Genomic DNA, 21431 nt, shown 5'->3' with positions numbered 1-21431 from the left:
GTTGTCTGAATCTGGAGACCATGAGTAATGTGAGGATTAACCCTCACATAACCCACAGTCCCTGGGTCCAGACAACACAAGCTGTGGTCATGGCTTGAATATGCAAAATGCTACTAGCATGCGCCACAGTGGGCTATTTGTTTGTGTGAACTGGCCCTATGTCAAGTTAGGTCCCTGCCTTTTAAAATAGGAGTAGTGGTATCAGAAACGCTGGGTTAACGACTGGTCAGTTTGTGGACATTCCATTTAAATCTATTGGTCCATTATTACAGACCAGTCACGATGTGGAATTCCACCAAAAATGAGTTGATTGGCTGGAGGTTCCTAGTTGGAGGGAATACAAGGACAGGTTCAACACTGGTCGGGGCTTAGTCAGGTGGTCCTTGATGGACTGTGATGTACAGTATGGAATTCAAGAAGCAACTCAGAAGCAGCTTAGAAGTCTAGATGAGCAGCAGCAGCGACGGCTAAGAGCTAAAGGAAGACTGACGAACCAACCCAGCATCTGAAATCACTTGAGGCAATAGCTGGGAAAGGTCTGCAGGCAAGGAGTACGAGACTCCAAAGACAACCTTAAGGAAGAAGCTGTGACCAGAAAGACAGCAGGTTGCAATGGACCTGAGGTGACAGCGGTTGTTGGTCCAGATTGAAGACTGCAGGTGAAGTCCTGGGAGAAGTCAAATAAGTACCTGAGTGCAGTGAACTTCACTTCCTCCAAAGCCCTCTAAAACAGTCTGTGAGTTAACTGGGGTGGAATATGATAAGGGAATTGGCTTAAGATTTTAGATAGTAAGCGGAACTACTGTAGGGGCTACAGCCATCACCTAGCCAACTTCTTAAAGTGAAAGTAATACTATAATTGTCTAGGAATGATCAATCTAAACAGAAATAAATGGTAACTAATAATAATACTAATAGTACACCTTACTGTGAAGTACACATATTAAAGTTAAGATGAGTTCCAAGGTGAGTTGCAAAAAAAGTTTGGCCGTTATAAGCCTCAACGTTTTACTGCTTATGGCACCTGTTGAATTAAAAATTTGAAATCCATGACCTGATGAGGTCTGCAATTGTTCAAAATTTCAAACTGATCTGATAAAAATTGCCAAAGGTAGAGGAAGTTTAAAGTGCTGAAAACTGACACATTTATACTTTTTTCCAAGCTGTAGGTGTATCGCATATTTCTTTCAGATTTTGGTGAAAACCACTGATGTGTATTCTGGTTTGTTGAGGTGGTGTGCCTTTCATTGGTTTGGTGAAATTCTGAGCAGCAGTTCAAAAGCTATTAAGGTTATTCTACCCCATGAAAACCTATGGCATCAACTACTAATAAAGCTATGTCGGGCATGTTCAGTTTCTATGTGTCAGGGCCCAGCTTCAGTAGTGCAGTGGGCCTTGTTGATTTTTTATTTTATTTACTACATTTATTAATCGCCCATCTGGCTGGTCACCCAGCCACTCTGGGCGATGTACAGCATACAATAAAACAGTTTAAAACAATAAAATTCTACAATAAAAACATTTTCTAAAATACCCTAACCCACCCCAAATGCCTGCCTGAACAACCACGTTTTTAATGCACGGCAGAAGCTCATTAAAGAAGGGGCATGACCAAGTTCCTTAGGGAGGGAGTTCCACAGAGTGGGGGCCACCACAGAAAAGGCCCTCTCCCTCGTCCCCACCAGTCTAGCTGTCCTGGCTGATGGGACAGAGAGAAGGCCATCCGAGGCTGATCTTGTTAAGCGGCCTGTCTGGTGTTGCTGGAGGCACTCCTTAAGATAGGCTGGGCCAGAACCATATAGGCTTTTAAAGGTCAAAACCAACACGTTGAATTTGACCTGGAAAACAACTGGTAACCAGTGCAACTCCTTCAGCACTGGAGTGATGTGATCTTGCCGGCGGCTGCCTTTAAACAGGCGAGCTGCCGCGTTCTGTACCAGCTGCAGCTTCCGAACTGTCTTCAAGGGTAACCCCACGTAGAGCGCATTACAGTAGTCTAAACGAGAGGAGACCAGGGCATGTACTACCGATGGGAGCAGATGGTCAGGAAGGAAGGGGCGCAGCCGCCGTATCAGATGGAGTTGATACAGCGCTGTCCGGCTCACAGCTGACACCTGAGCCTCCATGGACAGCTGGGAGTCTAAAATGACCCCCAGGCTGCGGACCTGGTCTTTCAAGGGTAGCCGTACCCCATTCAACACCAGGTCAACATCCCCCAGCCTCCTCTTGTCTCCCACCAAAAGTACCTCAGTCTTGTCAGGGTTCAGCTTCAGCTTATTCCTCCCCATCCAGCCACTCACCATCTCCAGACATTTGGACAGGGATTCTATGGCCAACCTTGGTGAGGATTTGAACGAGAGGTAGAGCTGCGTGTCATCCACATATCGATGACACTGCACCCCAAACCTCCTGATGATAGCCCCCAGCGGCTTCACACAGATGTTAAATAGCATTGGGGAGAGGATGGAACCCTGTGGCACCCCACAAGTGAGTGGCCACGGGTCCGAAACCTCCTCTCCCAGTGCTACCCCCTGGTACCTACCAGAGAGGAAGGACCGGAACCACCGCAATACAGTGTCTCCAATGCCCAACCCCCCCAGGCAGTCCAGGAGGATACCGTGGTCAACGGTATCAAAAGCCGCTGAGAGGTCGAGGAGAACAAGGAAGGAGCATTCACCCCTATCCAGAGCCCTCCTCATATCATCCACCAAGGCGACCAAGGCTGTTTCTGTCCCATGCCCAAGCCTGAAGCCTGACTGAAATGGGTCTAGATAATCGGTTTCTTCCAAGTGTGCCTTCAACTGCATCGCCACCACCCGCTCAATCACCTTGCCCAAAAATGGCAGATTTGAGACTGGGCAAAAGTTGTTCAGAACATGGGGATCCAAGGAGGTCTTCTTTAAGAGCGGTCTTATCACTGCCTCCTTGAGGGCTGATGGCATCATTCCCTCCTCAAGGGAGGCGTTCACCACCGCCCTAATCCCCTCACCCAGTCTCTTTCTGCAGCCCATAATGAGCCAAGATGGGCAAGGATCAAGTAAGCAGGTGGTCGGCCTTACAGATGAAAGCACCTTGTCCACTTCATCAGAAGGAAGAAGCTGGAACCGATCCCACAAAACCGGTTTGCCACAGGCCGCCTCTTGCTCACTAACTGTATCCACAGCGTGCGGAGTAACACTCCTAATCTGATCAATTTTATCTGCAAAGTGCCTTGCTAAGGCCTCACAGGAGGACTTAGAATGCTCCAGTGGTTCCGGAGCCACTAGACCGACCAGGCTCCGGACCGCTTGGAACAGCCTCCTGGGACAGCGCTCTGCAGACGCGATGGAGGCAGCATAATATTCCTTTTTTGCTGCCTTCACCACCACATGATAGGCTGAAGATACAGCTCTAGCCCGTGTCTGATTGTCTTTGGAGTGAGACTTCCACCACCAGCACTCTAGCCATCTCACCTACTGTTTCAGAGCTCGTAACTGCGGATTGAACCATGGTGCAGCCCGAGCCCTGTTCAAGGGGAGAGGGCATTTTGGAGCCACCCAATCTAATGCCCCAGTGATTACGGCATTCCAGCCACCCACCAGGGTCTCAACCGAGTGGCCACTGGCATGCTCCAGAGAATCCCCAAGCGCGTTCAGGAATCCATTCGGATCCATAAGACGCCTGGGGCGGACCATTTTAATGGGTCCTCCACCCCTGCTGAGGGGATGTGGAACCGAGAAGTCTAACATCACCAGATAGTGATCTGACCATGACAAGGGGGGGGTGGATATACCCCCAACTTCCAGATCACTCCCCGCTTCTCCAGAAACAAACCCAAGTTCTAGTGCATGACCGGCAACATGGGTGGGCCCAGTTAGAATATGGTGCTGCTCCCAGGAAGCCATGGTCTCCATGAAGTCCTGAGGTGCTCCTGTGAAGATGGCCTCTGAATGTACGTTGAAGTCCCCCAACACCAGTAAGTTAGGGGACTGTACACATACATCAGAGACCACCTCAAGCACCTCGGCCAGGGAGTCAGTCGTGCAGCGGGGTGGACGGTACACGAGCAGAATCCCCAGACTGCCCTTCGGGCCCAACCTCCAGTACATGCACTCAGCAACCTTGGTCTCCCAGAGAGGGAGTCTGGAGAAGACCAAGGACTCTCGGTAGATAACAGCCGCTCCCCCTCCCCGATCCCCAGCCCTCGGCTGCTGTGCATACGAAAATCCAGCTGGACAAATGGCTGCTAGAGTTGGAGCAGCAGCGTCGGCCAACCAGGTCTCCGTAATACATGCTTATAGGTTATAGCCAGGATTTAGAATCACAGAATCATAGAACAGTAGGGTTGGAAGGGGCCTACAAGGCCATCGAGTCCAACCCCCTGCTCATTGCAGGAATCCAATATGATTAGAAGTAGCCTGGAATGGCTTGGGCCTATTCAGTTTCTGGAATGTCAGAATCTGTGTGAGCTTATCCCTGTTAGTGTTCTCAGGCAGAGCCAGGGAGAGTCACGCAACTCCCTGTCCACCTGCTGGTCTGGCCATGGCAGGCAGGGAGGCTGTCTGTGAGAACCTGACAGAGGAGGAGTGGGGTTTGCAGATGGGTCGCCGAGGTTGAAGCGTCACTGCTGGAGGGCTGAGCAGTGCCGCCCTGTTCAGACAGGGGCCTTGCTGAAAGGCTAAAGGCCCGTGTCTGTCAAGGGATCTGGAGGGGGTGTCCTACAGTCACGCCTTCGCTTTTAAGCTGATGCAGAGGTGAACAGCCTTTGCTAGGAACATCTCGTCTTCATTGCCAGAGGCCTTCTCTGTTTGGAACCATCATCACCTGGGTTTTTGGAGGCACTCTGCACATGGACTGGAACTTTGGATTGTTAAGAACTTGCCATGAAAAGTACTGTGAGGCTTTTCATAGACTCGAACTCTCACAGCTGTGGCTTGTGCATCTGTGTTTGTAGTCAGCTCAGTGTATGGCACGCTGGGTTTGATCTACGACTTTTGGACTTCCCTCTGCCAGAACTCATGCAGCGTGGAGTTGCCAATGCAAAAGCAGTAGCCTGAAACTCCTTGAATGAGTGGGCAAGCCCTTCCCTTGATCTTGATGGGCCTTGACCATGTAGCCTAGAGTTATCAGCAAAAGATTCAAAGTTGGACTCTCTATGGCTGTGGGTTATTAGGCCTTAAAAGAAGTTATCCTCTGATTGCCTGATGGGTTCATTCCAGGAATCATTCCCTTTCCACGTCCGGGGTTGGAGCACCACGAAAGGATTGTCTGGGTTAGGTACCCAGGAATCCAGAGTCCCTTCCCATGTGTTCAGAATTGTGGAGATGGCAACGGAGAAATCCACACTGTGGATCTCAGTCATGGTAGCGGTGTTTAGCTTTGGACTGTTCTGGAATTACATCGAGCCTATTGCTACTGACCATCAGCTATATGATTTCTGAAGAGTGTAACCATTAAGCTTTTGCCATGGGATTTCCTGCAGTAAAGAAATCTCACTGATTTGGGTGTCCAGTGTCAGACTACCTGAGTGTGTGCGCTGGGGGAATCGGGAAACCTGACACTATGAAGCTGGAACGTTGCCAGTACTCCAGTGTTTTCAGAGGAATTCCATTACAGAGGGCTTCTATGTGCCATCCTCCATGCACCCACACTTTTCCTTTGTCAGCAATGATGCCCCATGTTGTCCTGGTCCTGTATTGCCTTATGAAGCATATCACCTTACTGCTAGAAGAGGGCTCCATCTCACTGTTTAACCCCTCTGAGAGCTACATATGTAAGCAACAAACTGTCATGGATCAACTCACAGAAGCAGTCCTCTAGTAAATCAGTAAGGCTCAGATGCTTCAAAAGGCAATACAGGACCAGGACAATGTGGGGCATCCTTGCTGGTCCCAGGCACTCCATCCTTCCCACCTGGATTTGGGCCTGAAAGACCAAGAAAAAGTGTGGGTGGCGGGCAAGTTCTAAGCAAATACAATTTCTGACATTGCACAACATCATTACTGATCACAGGGCATGTCAGTTAAGACATCAGCTTTAGCTTCCATTTCCTGGCTTTGTGGAGCTTGAGCCAACAAGAGATAGTCTTAACTCTGGTTTTAAGCCAGCAGGTTTTTTGCTCACTGAAGTCTGATTCTAACTATAATCTTTTTTTAAAAAAATGAATTTATTATATCTATGTTTTATTTAGAAATACAAATCTCTGGTCTATTTTGTCCTATACCTATACCTAGTTACTATAGGAATAAGGGTAACAAATAAATAAAGGGATTCACATTTTATGGTGGCGGCGGAGCCTGAAAAAGGACAAACAAAAAGTGTAGTTTCCTATTAATACTTTTTAAGAAAGGTGGTAGGATGGTCTGTAAGCGCACAGGGCCCGAGCCTCCACATAGCTACTAGGACAGCACAGACATCTTGCCCCTTTCTGCCATATAATTTAGATTTCTTAATAGATATAATGTTTAAAAGCCTTTAAAATACTGCCAGCATCTGAACTACTTTGCCTCCTGGTAATATATCCTATAGCATTCCAGACTCACAATTTATTATGGAAAGACCTCAAACAGCCATTTAACTTTTCTGCTTCCTTAGAGAAATTGGAATTCCGTCTGTGTCTAGAGAACACTAAAAACCCAGACATGTATTTACAGATCCCAGCACCCACCAATCCAAATTATAAGGGCAATGATGCCCTTACATCCCAGCTATAAAGCTCAAAAAAGTTAATTTCTCCACTACACCCAGTTAAATATTTTGTTCATCTTGATTTGGGCATGAGTAATTTTAGAATTTGGATTTTAAGTACACATTTCTCAAATTAACTGGGCAGAGAGTAGCACCTACACAAATATGGAGAAAAATCCATTTGCCTTCCTCCAACTGAGATATGCAATATTTCTTTAGCAAAGCCTGCTAAAACAATAAACAGGCAACCAAGAAGATACAAAAGAGAATACTGATCTAGAAGCAGTTGTTCAAATAATAGTTCTTCCATGTGCTTAATGAACATAGTTTGCCAAGTAACAATATTTTAGCTTTGGTTTCTGATACATATACCAAGAATAAATTATTAGTTCAGATCATGCGTGCGGTGGAAACATTAATAAATAATTATAACAAGTCAAGAGTGCATTCTTAAATGCTGAAACAATTACTCACTTGTTACCCTGACACTGATACAATGTCTCCACTTCTCGGAACACCCGACTCCGACTATGCCCAGCATTTTTTTCAATTATCTGTTACAAAGATACAAAGTAATTTCTTTTTTTAAAAAGAAACCTGTGAGCAGTTATACACAGTATTTTTTTTAAAACTTTGAACAGAAGTTCTCACAGGAATGTAAGAGCAATAAAATTATTGTGACATTATTGTCATTAATATTCCAGTGCTCTCATTTTCTAATGACATTATTTCTAACAGGTTATTAAATACTTAAAAAAAACAAGCTCAAAATCAAACTTGGAGCTAGAGAGAGGAGAAGAGGATTGTTCTTGATCTCCTACAGAGGTACAGCACAAGGAACATGACAGACAAGGGGAGGGGCAAGGTCCTGGATGTTGATTAACACAGGATGGGAAGGAAACCCTGTCTAAGGCTGGAAACTGACCATTTTTTTCCAAAGCATTCTAGGTAGTTTGGGATGAATGCACATACTATGAGCAGCATTCCTGCTTTCAGTTTTATCTTTGCTAAACAAGTTTTGCATTGTTTGGAAAACCAGCACAATCTGTTTAACCAGAGGTGAAATGCGAGTTCACAATGGAAACAATGTTTCCTGAAATCACTTTCAGCTCTTAAAAATTATTGGAATGGTTCAGACCTTTCCAAGCCATGACCTGGGGAATCAGGAATGAGACCTGTGCTTGTGTGCTCCATTATCTCATACATTCAGCTTATAATGACAAGCTTCCTGCCTTTGACCAAACTTTAGTTTGCCGGTTCTGATGTAACAGCAAACTATGGTTTGCTCAAGCCAGGACATAACTCATTAAGCCAAGCAGGCAAGCCATGGCAGGAGGGGGCACATATGAACACAGAACTCATTCCCAATCCTCTATACCATGGTTTCAAGAATCAGAAATGTTTATTTTTAAAATTTATTTTATTAATACTTGTATACTGCTTTATATAATAAAATCTAAGCAGTTTTGATGCCAAAGCATTAAAAATCACTATTAAAATACTCAATCAATAAATTTCAACTACAAAGATAAATAACAGAAACAATTAAAAATTTTAAAAAATCAGAAATCAAATGGAGCACATGCATGATAATCAATTACAAGCCAGGGAAAGTTTGTGTAAATGGATACATTTTCAGGAAGCATTTAAAACTCACCACATTTTATGCCTGCTGAACCACATGGGGGAGGAAGTTCCAGAGAGTGGGTGCCACATCTGAGAATTCCATAATGTTATCTATAATCTACATTTCTCATCACTCCAGACAGGATACTTTAAAAACAGTAGCAAGAGTGTCTAACAATGACACTTTCAGGCAGCGAAGACCTTAAAATGATCAAAAAGAACCTTGGGCTACATTACTTACTTTAACTGCATATTCCTTCCCATTTTGCAAGCTAACCGCTCCCTGCACCTTGGCATAGGACCCCTCACCAAGCAACTCTGCAGTGAGTTTGTACAAATCTGCCAAAGAAATTCAGCATACATACAGAACTCATTAGTAGAAGACACTTCAGTGAACTGCAAGGAAAAGCTACTGATCTAGCAACTATCCCCAATAATAAGATAAGAGCAAGAGCTCCCTTGCTAATAAAGAGATTTGAGACAGCAGCTTTAATTTAATGACCTGTTCAAATCAATAAGTCAAAAAGCATGACAGTGAAGTTAAAACCTTCTCCACATAGAAATATTAACTTCAGAAATCCTATGTATTTTATATTATAAGTCAACTTAACAGACATAAGCCAAAATATTTCAAGCTTACTGTGGCTTATTCTCCAGGGGAAATATGTGACAATAGCACAGTTTCATGTTAACATCTTAAAATATCTACAGCTGGAACAGCCTCCATCTAGGAAACAAAACTCAAATAAATGAGCGCGCGTAATGCATGCACTCCAGAGAGAGTGAAGTCTCACTGAATTTAGTGTGCTCAGTGCCACCTAACCCAATGTATGCTTACTCAGAAATAAGCCTCCCAAAATTAAAAAGCAACTTACTCTCACGTAAGTATACATGGAAATGCAGCCTTAAATACCAACTGCTATTTTCTCAAATTATTCTGAAATAATTCCACTGAAGTAGAAGTGGGACTCATTTGCAGTGCAATCCTACGGGTTGCATTTCCAATAGACAGAGCTCAAAGTTCGGAGCCCTCCATCTATCCAATGCCTGGCCGGCAAGAGCCAGGCAGGGTGGGAGGAGGACAGAGGTGATTTTGTCTCTGTTCATTTAAAATACAAAAAACAGCTAGGTGGGCCTCTGAGCCCATCTAGCTGATTTACCTTTTGGTGGGTAGGGAGGGGACTGGAGAGGCCATAGGATGCTACATATCCCAGCTTCTCCTCTCTTCCCTCCCCGCCCACCAGCATGGCCCCTTCTCTCCCTCTCCAACTTATCTTACAAGGTTACAGTTGTGACCTCATAAGAGAAGCTTTCTGTAGCCGGGGGGGGGGGGGTGTGCAGGAGGGAACAGCCATGATTGGATCTCCATCTCCACACTTGTACCTCTGGCTACAGGCATGGAGAAGTAGATATGAAACATCCTATGGCACCCCAGATGCTGTCTAGGAGCCACAGCACTGCTCTGTAAATGATAAAATCTCGACTTCCGCAGAGAGCTTTGGCTATTGGGTGGTATGGAACTGAAATAAATAAAAAATAAATTTATATTCTGCTGCCTCTGAAAGAAAGCAAAGGCCAAAATGGAACCTACACAATACATAAAGCATGATGCAATCCAAAAGGCTACAAAAGACACTGGTTAAAGGAGTTTCACTATAAACCAAACTGTAACATTGTTGCAACTGTTTAAACTGAGGCTACTATGAGGATCAACAAACAAAGCAAAATGTAACGGACCTTCAAATCTTCCAGGAAAATGGTCTGTAGCTCTGGTCCTTTTTTTCTTTTTCCTTTTGCCATTGTCTGATATGGGAAGAGGCTGGCTGCTGACCATCTCTACAAAGCAGAATGGGTGTAGTAAGCTACCATTATGTTTACTATTTATAAGGTGGGGGGGAATAATATGTCTTTATGCATCTACATTTTCTAAAGTTCAGAAGTTACATTAATATATAACAAAAAAAGACAACAGCATTTTTTGGTTTCACCAAAGGAACAATTATGTTTCCTTGCAGGAAAAAGCAACAAAGAGTAAGCAATTATAATGAACCTACTCAGAAAAGTAGCTCTGTCTCCTGCTACTATGGCAATTATTTTATCTACCATGCTGGCCCAGCAGGACTACCAATGCTGTTTTGAGAGCCTCCATTGTGCCTCACTTGCCAAAAGGCAGATTCTCCATGTAGCAGATTGCTGGCTTGTTTGTAATAGAACTTGTATTACTTCTTCACAATTTCAATTGCCTCCATTAAAATAAGATCACATTTGTTCAGACAGAGCAAAGCCATAAGATGGAAAGATGGAGAGAATAATGCCATAGGGTATAACATAGGGAGGTCACAGAGTGCAGGACAAATCTATTAACATGAAATTACCTTGCTCAGCCATATCACATATTATTGTAGCCTTCTAACCTTTTCTCATGACTATTTCTTTAGTAAACTAAGGTAATAAGATAGCCTTTCTATACAAGAAACTCCCGCCCTCCAGAAAATGATTCAGCCATCAAATGTATAACTATCTGTATTGCTCTCAATTGAAAACCTTTCATCTAATCAATTGTACGGCTTTAGCTTTAACTGATTACTAAGTTGAATTGCTTAAGTTTACAAATGTTTGTGTGTTCTAGCACCTCAATAAGGTGTCTTTTGAAGATCCTCAAGGGTAAAGTTTGGCCTGGTGCAACAAAGGCAGCACTTCCAATCTCTTCACTACAGTTAGGGTGCAATCCTATGCATGTTAGAGAGAAAAAAGTCCTACAATTCCCAGCATATCCCTATAGCCCAAACCCTACCAAGGGTACTTTTGAAGCAAAGACACAATCTGTTCTACTAGTGGCTTGCTTTAGTAGTTAATATGCTTTTTGATGTGGGATTAAAGCTTTAATCAACTAATTAATGCTATTATTCATGCTTACAGACCTACTCCAAGGATTTAACAGAATTATTTCCCCTTTATATCATAAGGACTATTGCACAGAAAAAGAACTTCCAATGCACAGATTTAAGCATTATCTTCTATCATCCCTACAAATACTGCCAGACTATGTTCTTGGTAGAAAAAAATAGAGGAATTAAGCATTGTTTAAATCAATTTAAAAATACTCAAAAAATTGTGCCAGCAAGCATGGGTAAGATTATCAGAGCCTAGAAAAAGGACCACATGATCCAGAAGAAACATTTTCCGTCTGATGCTAGCGCCTCTACTGGTTTTGACTAGACTTACAAATACATCTAGTGCTTACAAAAGTTTGAACATTTGTATTTCCCAAAAATAAATGTTATCCCTGTTAACAGCCTTCTGAACTAGTCATTAAAAAGCTTAGTGTGTTCTAGAAGCTGTGCCAGAGTCTAGAGGTTTTAGTTTCAGAGAAGGGGAAGCTTTCTTGGAATGAATTAAACCATTTAAATGAAATGTCATTCATTAACCAAACAAAAACATGTAATAATTCCCCCATTGCTTTCTGATCCCTGTATCAATAGTGGCAAATTGAGATTTTATCCAACCCAGAAAATCAACTTAAGATATCCTGCACAACCTCAGTCCAAAGAATCAATTTCTTCTTTCTACCTGCACTGGGCCAACCAGTTTATGATATCCATTGCCTGGAGAAACACTCAAAGCAGAATTCTATCAGATTCTTCCATGTCTGGCACAGCAGAGATTTAAGAGTTTTGTTTCACACCAGAAAATAACTTCACACATTGACGTCTCCAACTTGTGCTCAGGCAGACATACAAAATGTATTACTTTATTTATTCTGCCTATGGTCTGTAATCAGAAATTCAAGATATATCCTTGTGTGACCTATAACTTTAAGGATACTTTCTCTGATAGAATCAACTAAACACTGCCCCCTCTTTTTCCCCCCCGCTATGTGCACTATGGCAATCGCATGCTTTAGGATAGGCTTTATCTAAAAAGGCAATTGTTCTAGTCTCTCCCCACCCTGGCAATTATCCTAAAGTATAATTTGCATAACATGACACTGACCGCGTTCAGATGATCAGCGGAGGAAACAACACAATATGGGTTGTTTCCCCACCCTCACGCGTGCCAGTCACGCAACCGGCATCTCCCTAATCACAACATGGCACGTTGCAGTGTCATACAAATCCGGTGTGCAGGAAGGGTCACTTCTCATCCACCTGTCAGGGTGGAAATTGATCCAATAGAGCCCCAGAGCAGTTCTGATTCTGAGGAGGAACAGCAATCCGTGGGAGGAGCTCGCTCATTTCTCACAAGCACAGCAGCTGGCAGAGATTCCTCCTGCCAGCATTCTTGGGATAGATAGTGACCCTGGCAGTGAGAGAGTGCTGGAGGGGGGCTTGCTGGATGCTCGGTGCAGACACAGGGAGTGATGACAGATGGTGGGCGTAGAAAGGAGGCGTAGCGCTCGTTTGGCATGCAAACAACAGTTGCGTCCCGAGGACCCAAGGGAAAGAGGGAGGATCTCTCCCTAGCCCATAAGTTCAGGGTCTTCCCGTGGTTCTCCTTCGAACGGGGACCAACTGCCTTACCTGGAGTTTAGGCTACTCTGCTATCTTTCCCCAGTGCTGTTCCTTGCTTTGTCGCTAGTGATTAGTATCTGAAAGAGTCATAAAGTAATAAAGTCTTGGAAATAATTCCTCGTCGTCTGTGTCCTGAGTTGCCTATTGGTGGGGACTGCAAGAGGCAGCTAGGGTGCTCCTGACACCACCCCACAACCCCTACTGCAAGCCATGGGTTGTAGGGTGGGTAAGAAGTCACCCCCACCACGCGAAGGATTTGGATGACACAGCAACCTGCAACGCGGTGTGAGTAATTAGGGAAATGCCAGTCACACAACCGGTATGTGCGGGAGCAGGGGAAACAACCCATACTGCATTATTTCCCCTACTGATCATCTGAACCCAAGTCACTGTGAGTTTGTGGGCTGCGCTATACTAAGACTAGTTTCAGTATCTTATACTGCCAAAACACTAACAACCCATGAAAGAGCCCTCTTAATCAGCCTACAGAATCAACTATTTTGAGAGGTGTAGGCATGTTTGGTCTCTTGAAGTAAAAAATAATCTTATTTTAAAGACTACTTATAGAATAATTTTTCATGGCCTAGATTAGAATCTACTTTAGTAAACCAGTTACAGTTAGAGTTACCAAGGTCTGTTCACTTATTTTCATAAACAAGTTGCACCATTTTCCTATATTATAGTCAGCATTCTGCAACCTGGAACTTACTTATTTATTTATTTATTTATTCATTCATTCATTCATTCATTCCATTTCTATACCGCCCAATAGCCGAAGCTCTCTGGGCGGTTCACAAAAATTAAAACCAAACACACAATAAAACAATTTAAAATATATAGAACATTAAAACCACAATATAACAATACAACCACAATAAAATCTAGCAGCAGTACAGGAGTTTAAAATACAGATTTAAAACAGCAAAGATAAAAATTTAGAAAGCTAAAATGCCTGGGAAAATAAAAAGGTCTTCACCTGGCGCCGAAAGGAATACAATGTAGGCGCCAGGCGAACCTCACTAGGAAGCTCATTCCAGAGCCGGGGTGCCACAGCAGAAAAAGCCCTCCTCCTAGTAGCCACCCACCTCACTTCCTTTGGCAGGGGCTCACGGAGAAGGGCCGCTGACGATGATCTTAAGGTCCGGGCAGGCACATATGGGAGGAGGCGATCCTTCAGGTAACCTGGCCCCAAGCCGTTAAGGGCTTTGAATGTTAACATCAGCACTTTGAATCGGGCCCGGAAATGGACTGGCAGCCAGTGCAGCTGGAAAAGTACTGGCGTAATATGAGCTCTCAGGCCAGTCCCTGTTAACAATCTTGCTGCCCTATTTTGGACCAGCTGAAGTTTCCGGACCATTTTCAAAGGCAGCCCCACATATAACGCATTGCAGTAATCCAGACGAGAAGTTATCAGAGCATGGATCACTGTAGCTAGGCTATCTCTGTCCAGATAAGGGCGTAGTTGGTATACCAGCCTAAGCTGATAAAAAGTGCTCCGTGCCACTGAGTTCACCTGTGCCTCAAGTGACAGTTCTGGATCCAAGAGCACCCCCAAACTATGAACCTGATCCTGTAGGGGGAGTGCAACCCCCTCCAGAACAGGTTGAATATCACCTAGCCGGGCAGACGAACCGCCCACTAACAGTACCTCCATCTTGTCTGGATTGAGTTCCAGTTTATTGGCCCTCATCCAGTCCATTACCATGCCCAGGCCCTGATTCAGAACAGCCACTGCCTCACCTGGGTTTGATGAGAAAGAGAGGTAGAGCTGGGTGTCATCTGCATATTGATGGCACCTCAGCCCACACCTCCGGATAACCTCCCCCAGCGGTTTCATGTAGATGTTAAACAGCATGGGGGATAAAATAGAGCCCTGTGGAACCCCATGGCACAATTGCCATGGCACAGAGCAATAATCCCCCAGCACCACCTTCTGGAATTGGCCATCCAAGTAGGAGCAGAACCACTGTAGTGCAGTGCCTCCAACTCCTAACCCAGACAACCTATCCAGAAGGATACCATGGTCGATGGTATCGAAAGCCGCTGAGAGGTCCAGGAGAATCAACAGGGTCGCACTTCCCCTGTCCCTCTCCCGGCAGAGGTCATCCCACAGGGTGACCAAGGCAGTTTCCATTCCAAAACCAGGCCTGAAGCCCGATTGAAATGGATCTAGATAATCCGTTTCATTCAAGAGTGCCTGGAGCTGTCCTACAACCACCCGCTCAAGTACCTTGCCCAGGAAGGGGATGTTGGCCACTGGCCTATAACTGTTAACATCCTCTGGGTCCAGGTTAGGCTTTTTCAGAAGTGGTCTAATTACCGCCTCTTTTAAAGCGGCAGGCACCACTCCCACTCTCAAGAAGGAATTTACAACCTCCTGGACCCAGCCGGACAACCCCTCCTTGTTTGATGGGAACTTCAGCTCCCATCAGTCCCTGCCAGGCTCGCCAGTGGTCAGGAATGCTAGGAGTTCAGGTATTGTGTACTAGGAGAGCACCAAAAGGCTGTCCTACATTGGTAGGGTCTTTCACCACCTTTCTTATTTATATTTGTAAGAAAGGCTTACATTTGTAAGAAAGAATAAGAATGGATGAACATTCAGTTTTGTGGAATGACTTGATGAGCCATTGGGCAGATTACAAGCCAATTTCTGTGACAGAAATGCAGACATCTTTCTTTTAAAAACAGACTTCTTGTTCAATCACATTTGGATATTCCGTTTGAACAGACAACAACTAGTGCAAATCTTGAAAGTTTGGGGGTCGAAAAGAGAAGGAAAGGGACTTTTAATTGGTAGAACTGACACTAAGCAGAGACTCAGAAGTCCTGATAAGCTGGTCAATAATGTAGCACCTCCCTTTTCTTTGGGGGAAATTTGATTTTTAAAAGCTTCAAGATGACTTCCTTCTTCTAGTTTGTTCGGAAAGCGAGCAGATGTCTATTTATTCATGGCAAAACTACTATAGCTTCTCCCCCAGTAATGAGAACCGGAGGCAGTAACAGACAACAGTGGGCAGTAGAAATCAATGGTAACATGCCTTTTAAATCTGGGCTTTCCACAACCCTGATGGTCTCAGGACTTGTCCATTTTTAAAGCCATTTTAGCTCTGGAGATAAGAAATATTATGATATAGCCTTGCCATATGTTGAGTGGTAGATGTATTAAAATATTAAAGTTCTATACTTACAGGAAGCAGTTCTTGTGTTAAGAATGTCAAAGAAGTGTCTTTGAAGCTTAGCAATATTTACATTTAAAAAACTGATTTTTAAAACCTGAGCAAATAAGAGCGCAGAAGTCCAGAAAAGAAATGCGAACCAGGGGAGATCAAAAGTTGGAAGATCATAATATGAGGTTTGAAACTCACAGAAGTACTGCTTAAAAGCAAATGCTTAGCCAAATAAGCTGCACTATACAGTTAGTCAATAGCATTACACATAAGGATAAGGATTCTACGGTGATCATAGTTGGGCCACCCATCTGCTGAGCAGGAAACCATGGGCAGTCTTGTCTTTCTGAATATTTTAAAGGACAAATCACAATGGAAATAGATGCAAGCAGAGGAAAGGTTCCTCCTGTGCAAGCACCGGGTCATTACTGACCCCTAGAGGGACGCCGCTTGCGCTGGCATTTTCATGGCAGACTATAGCGGGGTGGTTTGCCATTGCCCTCCCCAGTCATGACTACCTTTCCCCCAGCAAGCTGGGTACTCATTTTACTGACCTCGGAAGGATGGAAGGCTGAGTCGACCTGAGCCGGCTACCCAAGACCCAGCTTCCCGAGACCCAGCTCCTGCTGGGATCGAACTCAGGTCATGGGGAGAGTTTCGGTTGCAATATTGCCGCCTACCACTCTGTGCCACATGAGGCTCATGCAAGCAGAACAGTTTAATATTCAAAGCAGATACCTGATTTATGCTGGATTGGCTTCACTGAAAACAGGGCTGGTGTAGCCTGGCAACACGTTTCACCCACAAATGGGCTCAGAGAAGGATTACTTTGTGGCTGAAAGAGTAAAAACAATATACCTATTTAGTTTGGCAGGTTAGCACCTAGAAAATGCTCATTGTGCCCTATATAGGGAAATATAAAAGACAAACCCTGACAACTTATTCATTGCACAGAAAAAGAAACAGTATCCCTTCTTTGCAGCAGTGGAATTAACACACACATATATGCAGCCTAAGCAGGCTCACATCACAACACAGCTGCCCTCCTGCTGTTGCTTTCCCCATTGTCTGTAAGTTTCTTGGGAGGAAGGAGCTGCCTATTTTTGCCCATGAAACTCTATATGGCACCATATACAATGATGGCACTGTATATAAAAATAATAAAATATGGCAACAGATGACAATTATCACCCCTGAGACCTAGTTCAGATCCCAGTTCTCTAACAAGTTCTAAGCCACATTCACTAAAGCAGCATCCTTTCAGAAAGAGAAGACTGAATACAGGGAGTTTTGCTACATGCAAAGACAAACTCCTAGCATTCTACGAGAGAAGAGAACTTTTATGTGGTAAAGACTACACATTCATAAGGGCAAGGGGTGGACAATATTTATGCTGTGAGATTTTTAAAATAAATATTTTTCATGTAAAAAAATCAAAACCTATAAAATGCTTTCCTATATAAAACCATCAAAATAAGGGGGAAATGTATTTCAGCCAGACATTTGCCTACTTTTTAATTCCCTATCCTATACATTTTACTGAAAAATTGAAAGAACAATGAGAAGTTTTTCAAGAACACGTTATCTTGTGGCACCTTAAAGACTTTCCTCACCCCATTCACTTACAATACAATCCTATGCATGTCTTCTCAGAAGTAGCTCCCATTGAGTTCAATGAGACCTACTTCCAGGTTAAGTGAGTACAGGATTGCTGCCTTAGTCAAAAAACAGTTTTTCAAGTTAGATATCTGACACTCCCAAGCCCACCTGCAGGAAAAGGGGAAAAAATAATATCTACATTATCTGTTTCTTTTCAAACAGCTGTAATCTTTTCTTTGCCATTATTTTTGAAGATTAGAAACTATTCTATCAGCAGGTGGGGGAGGAAGAAATGGCTAATTCATAGGGGGAAAAGGATGGACGAGAGGGGTGGGGTGACAAGAGGCCATAAAGAAAGGTTACTTTTAAAGACTGCCATTACCACTACTTTTTTTGCAAGTCTCTCCACTAATTACAACATAAAACCACCACTGGGGAATGCTAGCAATGCTATCCTGCTCTCACGCAGCACATCCCTACCATTTCTCTTTCTACCTCATAACACACTTTTGCATATTGTTTCTATAATACCCCCACCTGAAGTACAAGAATTATAGACAATCCACTGGGGCTCTTCTACCTTTTTGCAACACTGCTCCCCCCACCCCCCATTGCTTCAATGTTAACCAGCTTGTTTCTTGAAGGAATCCCTCTTCTACAATCATTCTACCCACACTGTTTGTTTCTTGCTGCAACGCAGATGGTCTGGAAGACAATTAGAGGTGAACAGAAAATCAGAGGAAAACAATTCTGAAAGACCCGTTCTTTGAAACTTGGGAGCACTGAAGCATGGTAGAGCAGTTCTTCCTATATCAACCAAAATTCTTTATTTCTACCTCCCTACTTTCTGAGAAGAATAAAGCTCTCCTTCTTGAAACTCAAGTAGACTCCTCCTGGGAATTTTTGAGTCACACTCAGCTGGTGAAGGACTTCACTCTATTTACTCACACTACCTGCATGTTTTGCACAATTGCACCAGGGCTTCCCGCACTTGCCTCTAGAAGTGCACTCATTGATTCTTAGAGTGGCCATTTAAAAAAAAAAAAACTCTCCCTCTGCTACTTCTCTATACTGCAAGGCACCTGTCATGAGATTTCTCCAGACTGTCAGACAATATGGAGAGAGAAGGCATGAATTTTTGCCCTGTTATAAAATCTATGGAAGAGACAAACAGGTTGCATTGACAGTAGTGTTGTACTGTACCACAAAAATGGCATGTTCCAAGAGGCCAGTAATCCTATCAGAAAGAATTGGGATTTACAGCTGATGACAAGTTAAATATGAATCAGCAATGTAATGCCATTGCAAAGAAAGCCAATGCAACGGTACGCTGCACTGATAGGGGTGTTATACAAGATATAGGAATTACTTCTCCCACTTTACTTGGCACTGACAAGGTCTCTGCTGGAGTAGTACACTACGTTCTCATCACACTTAAAACAGAGAAGCAGCTGGAATGAACAACAAACACGATTAGAAAACCGACAAATGAGACATAAAGAAAAACTGAAGTAGCTGAGTTTGTGTAACTTGAAGAAAATACAACTAAGCGAGGACATCAACAGACTTCTGAAACAGATTTGGCTTGAGGAGTGCAGGGATCCATTTTTATTATTTAAAGCAGATGACAAGAAATAATGACGCCATAGTGCTGCCAAAAGTTAGGCAGAACATTAGGAACTTTGAAGTTGGAGCACTGCAACAAGTTGTTTTATTTTATTATATTTATAGATCCTCCCCTAAAAAAACAATTTAAAAAATTATGCTGGAGTTTCTTAACACTGGTGGTTTTTAAAACCAGGTTAGATACAGATTTTGTTAAGATTGCCCTAAGGGGATTCAACCTCCAGGGCGGGAGGCAGGAGCATCGAGCAGCGACTTCCTAAGAAGGGCTCCTCAGTGGAGATGTCAGCTCACAGCCCTTTGAAAAAACAGAAGACAGCCTTGGGTAGGATTCCTGTTTCTAAACCTCAATGGCACATGAGGCCTCTTCGAACTCTGGAACTTCCTGGAAACCTCATTTCTGAAATATAAATGAGTAAGCAGCAACTATTTGAGACAAAGCAACCCTTCTCCCAAAGCCAAATTATAGCTATATATTTATAACACACAAACTTGGGACATAAACGTATCAAGATACCTAAAAGAATACTGGAAAGCTCATCAACACAAATAATTAATAGGGCATTCTTCATATTTTACCTTAATGGAACAAGGAAAGCTCTTCAGTTCCGAAATGTTATTATGCCTCATCACATTAGACATCTGGAAAAGATGAAAGCAGCAGAATTATCCCTGACCCTTAAAACAGCCATAATACATCTGAGATCCTCAGAGTTCTGAATGCCATCTCTTTGGGAAGCACAGCATTTGGAAGACATTTCACAAGAAACATATGCTATTTTAAAAGAGCCTGCCATCAGTTATATTTGTTTTAATCTACAAGCCACTAAAATTAATCTCTCATAAGAGACACTGACAAGCTGTCACCAGGACTCACTGAAGATGAATTTAAAGTATTAGATAGACTGCATCATAAGATCACAAATAGCTGACCTATTACAGGTTCTTACAGAGCAATAAGGAAAAGGTAGCCTATTACATACAAGATAAGGCCTTGTACTTCAATCATGGAGAGGCCCAGCAATGTATTTCCCCCACTTTATAGTTAGACAGTCCATGGTGTATCTATTTGGAATTTTAAAAATTATTACATCTATATCCTAATATTTTTCCTCTTGCAAGGAGCCCAAGGAGGCTTATATGATCCTCCTCCACCTCTCCATTTTATCCTCAAAATAACCCTGTGAGGTATGTTAGTCTGAGAGTCAATGACTGGCCCAAAGTCACCTGGTGAGCTTCATGGCTGAGTAGGGACTAGAAGCCGGATCTCTCAAGTCCCAGTCCAATACCCTAACCACTACACCACATTGACAAAAACTGCCTTTTGTTAGAACAGTGAACCCTAGATCTCGCCCCAGCCCCTCTGCATCTTTACTCTTCTGTACTCTTAAGTGTGCAAAGGATTACAACTTTACCTACTTGAAGAAGTGCTACCCCAAAATAAAGGCTCTAGTATGGAGCCTAGAAAATAAGAAACTCCCAAAATGTCCGGCTATGCAACATGCGCGCGAGCGCACACACACACGCACACTTTCCAACAAGCTATATTATTCCAGAACTACATGAAGAACTGTCCTCCAAGAACTTCCACTGCCGTTTTATAGACAATTAAGAAGACAGCCTTGGCCAATTATTTGTGGGTGAGAGGTGACACTATTTGCAACAATTTCCAGAAAAGTGGTTGTTTTAGTCTGTTGCAACAAGACCAATTATCTTGAGGCAGTTTTAAGACTAATACATTTATAATGGCATAAAACTTTGTAGGTTACGGTCCACTTCATTAGACACATGAAGTGCTTCCTGAGTTACCAGTATATGTACGCACTGGGTTGGGGAATAGTAAATAGGAATGGATGCCACCATGGGTCAAACAATTTTTTCTGTTTAAAAAATACATATGCTAGATGAAACAATGTTTGAAAGTTAAAGTTAAACAGATTGGAATATTGGCTCCACAGGAATCTTTTACAGAAATCCAGCAACATCCATGTTCTCAAAGTCTCCATTCAGAGCAAGGCACAGATAACCTAAAGGCCTATCTATCCACAGCTGCTACGTATATCAAAGCTTCATGTACAGGGGTAATATACCTCTGAACAGGTGCTGGGGACAAACAACAGGAAAGGCCAGCACCATCATGTGTTCTGGTGAGCTTCTATAGGCAACAAAATGCTACACAAGATGAACCACAAGGTAACTATGGGTTACATAACTCACATTAGCCTTCCCCAACTTCGTA

At 43.4% G+C, this 21431-nt stretch overlaps 1 protein-coding gene across 2 annotated transcripts in view; it reads right to left on the bottom strand.

Annotated features, from left to right (window-relative positions):
• Positions 1-21431, bottom strand: part of MKNK1 (MAPK interacting serine/threonine kinase 1) — a 45576-nt gene that overhangs the window by 22691 nt on the left and 1454 nt on the right. For both annotated transcript variants that reach the window (XM_084852606.1, XM_084852605.1), the window contains exons 2-6: positions 19772-19834; positions 16709-16805; positions 10030-10128; positions 8534-8631; positions 7141-7220 (exon numbers count right to left, since the gene is read on the bottom strand). In XM_084852606.1, coding sequence (XP_084708732.1) covers positions 7141-7220; positions 8534-8631; positions 10030-10128; positions 16709-16805; positions 19772-19834 — 437 coding nt within the window. The remainder of the gene's footprint in view (positions 1-7140; positions 7221-8533; positions 8632-10029; positions 10129-16708; positions 16806-19771; positions 19835-21431) is intronic.

This window comes from Heloderma suspectum, chromosome 4 (assembly GCF_057233095.1).
Source record: "Heloderma suspectum isolate Gila_16-S chromosome 4, 16-S_ref, whole genome shotgun sequence".
Lineage (NCBI taxonomy): Eukaryota > Metazoa > Chordata > Lepidosauria > Squamata > Helodermatidae > Heloderma > Heloderma suspectum.
This window is presented reverse-complemented; position numbering and strand designations above follow the sequence as displayed.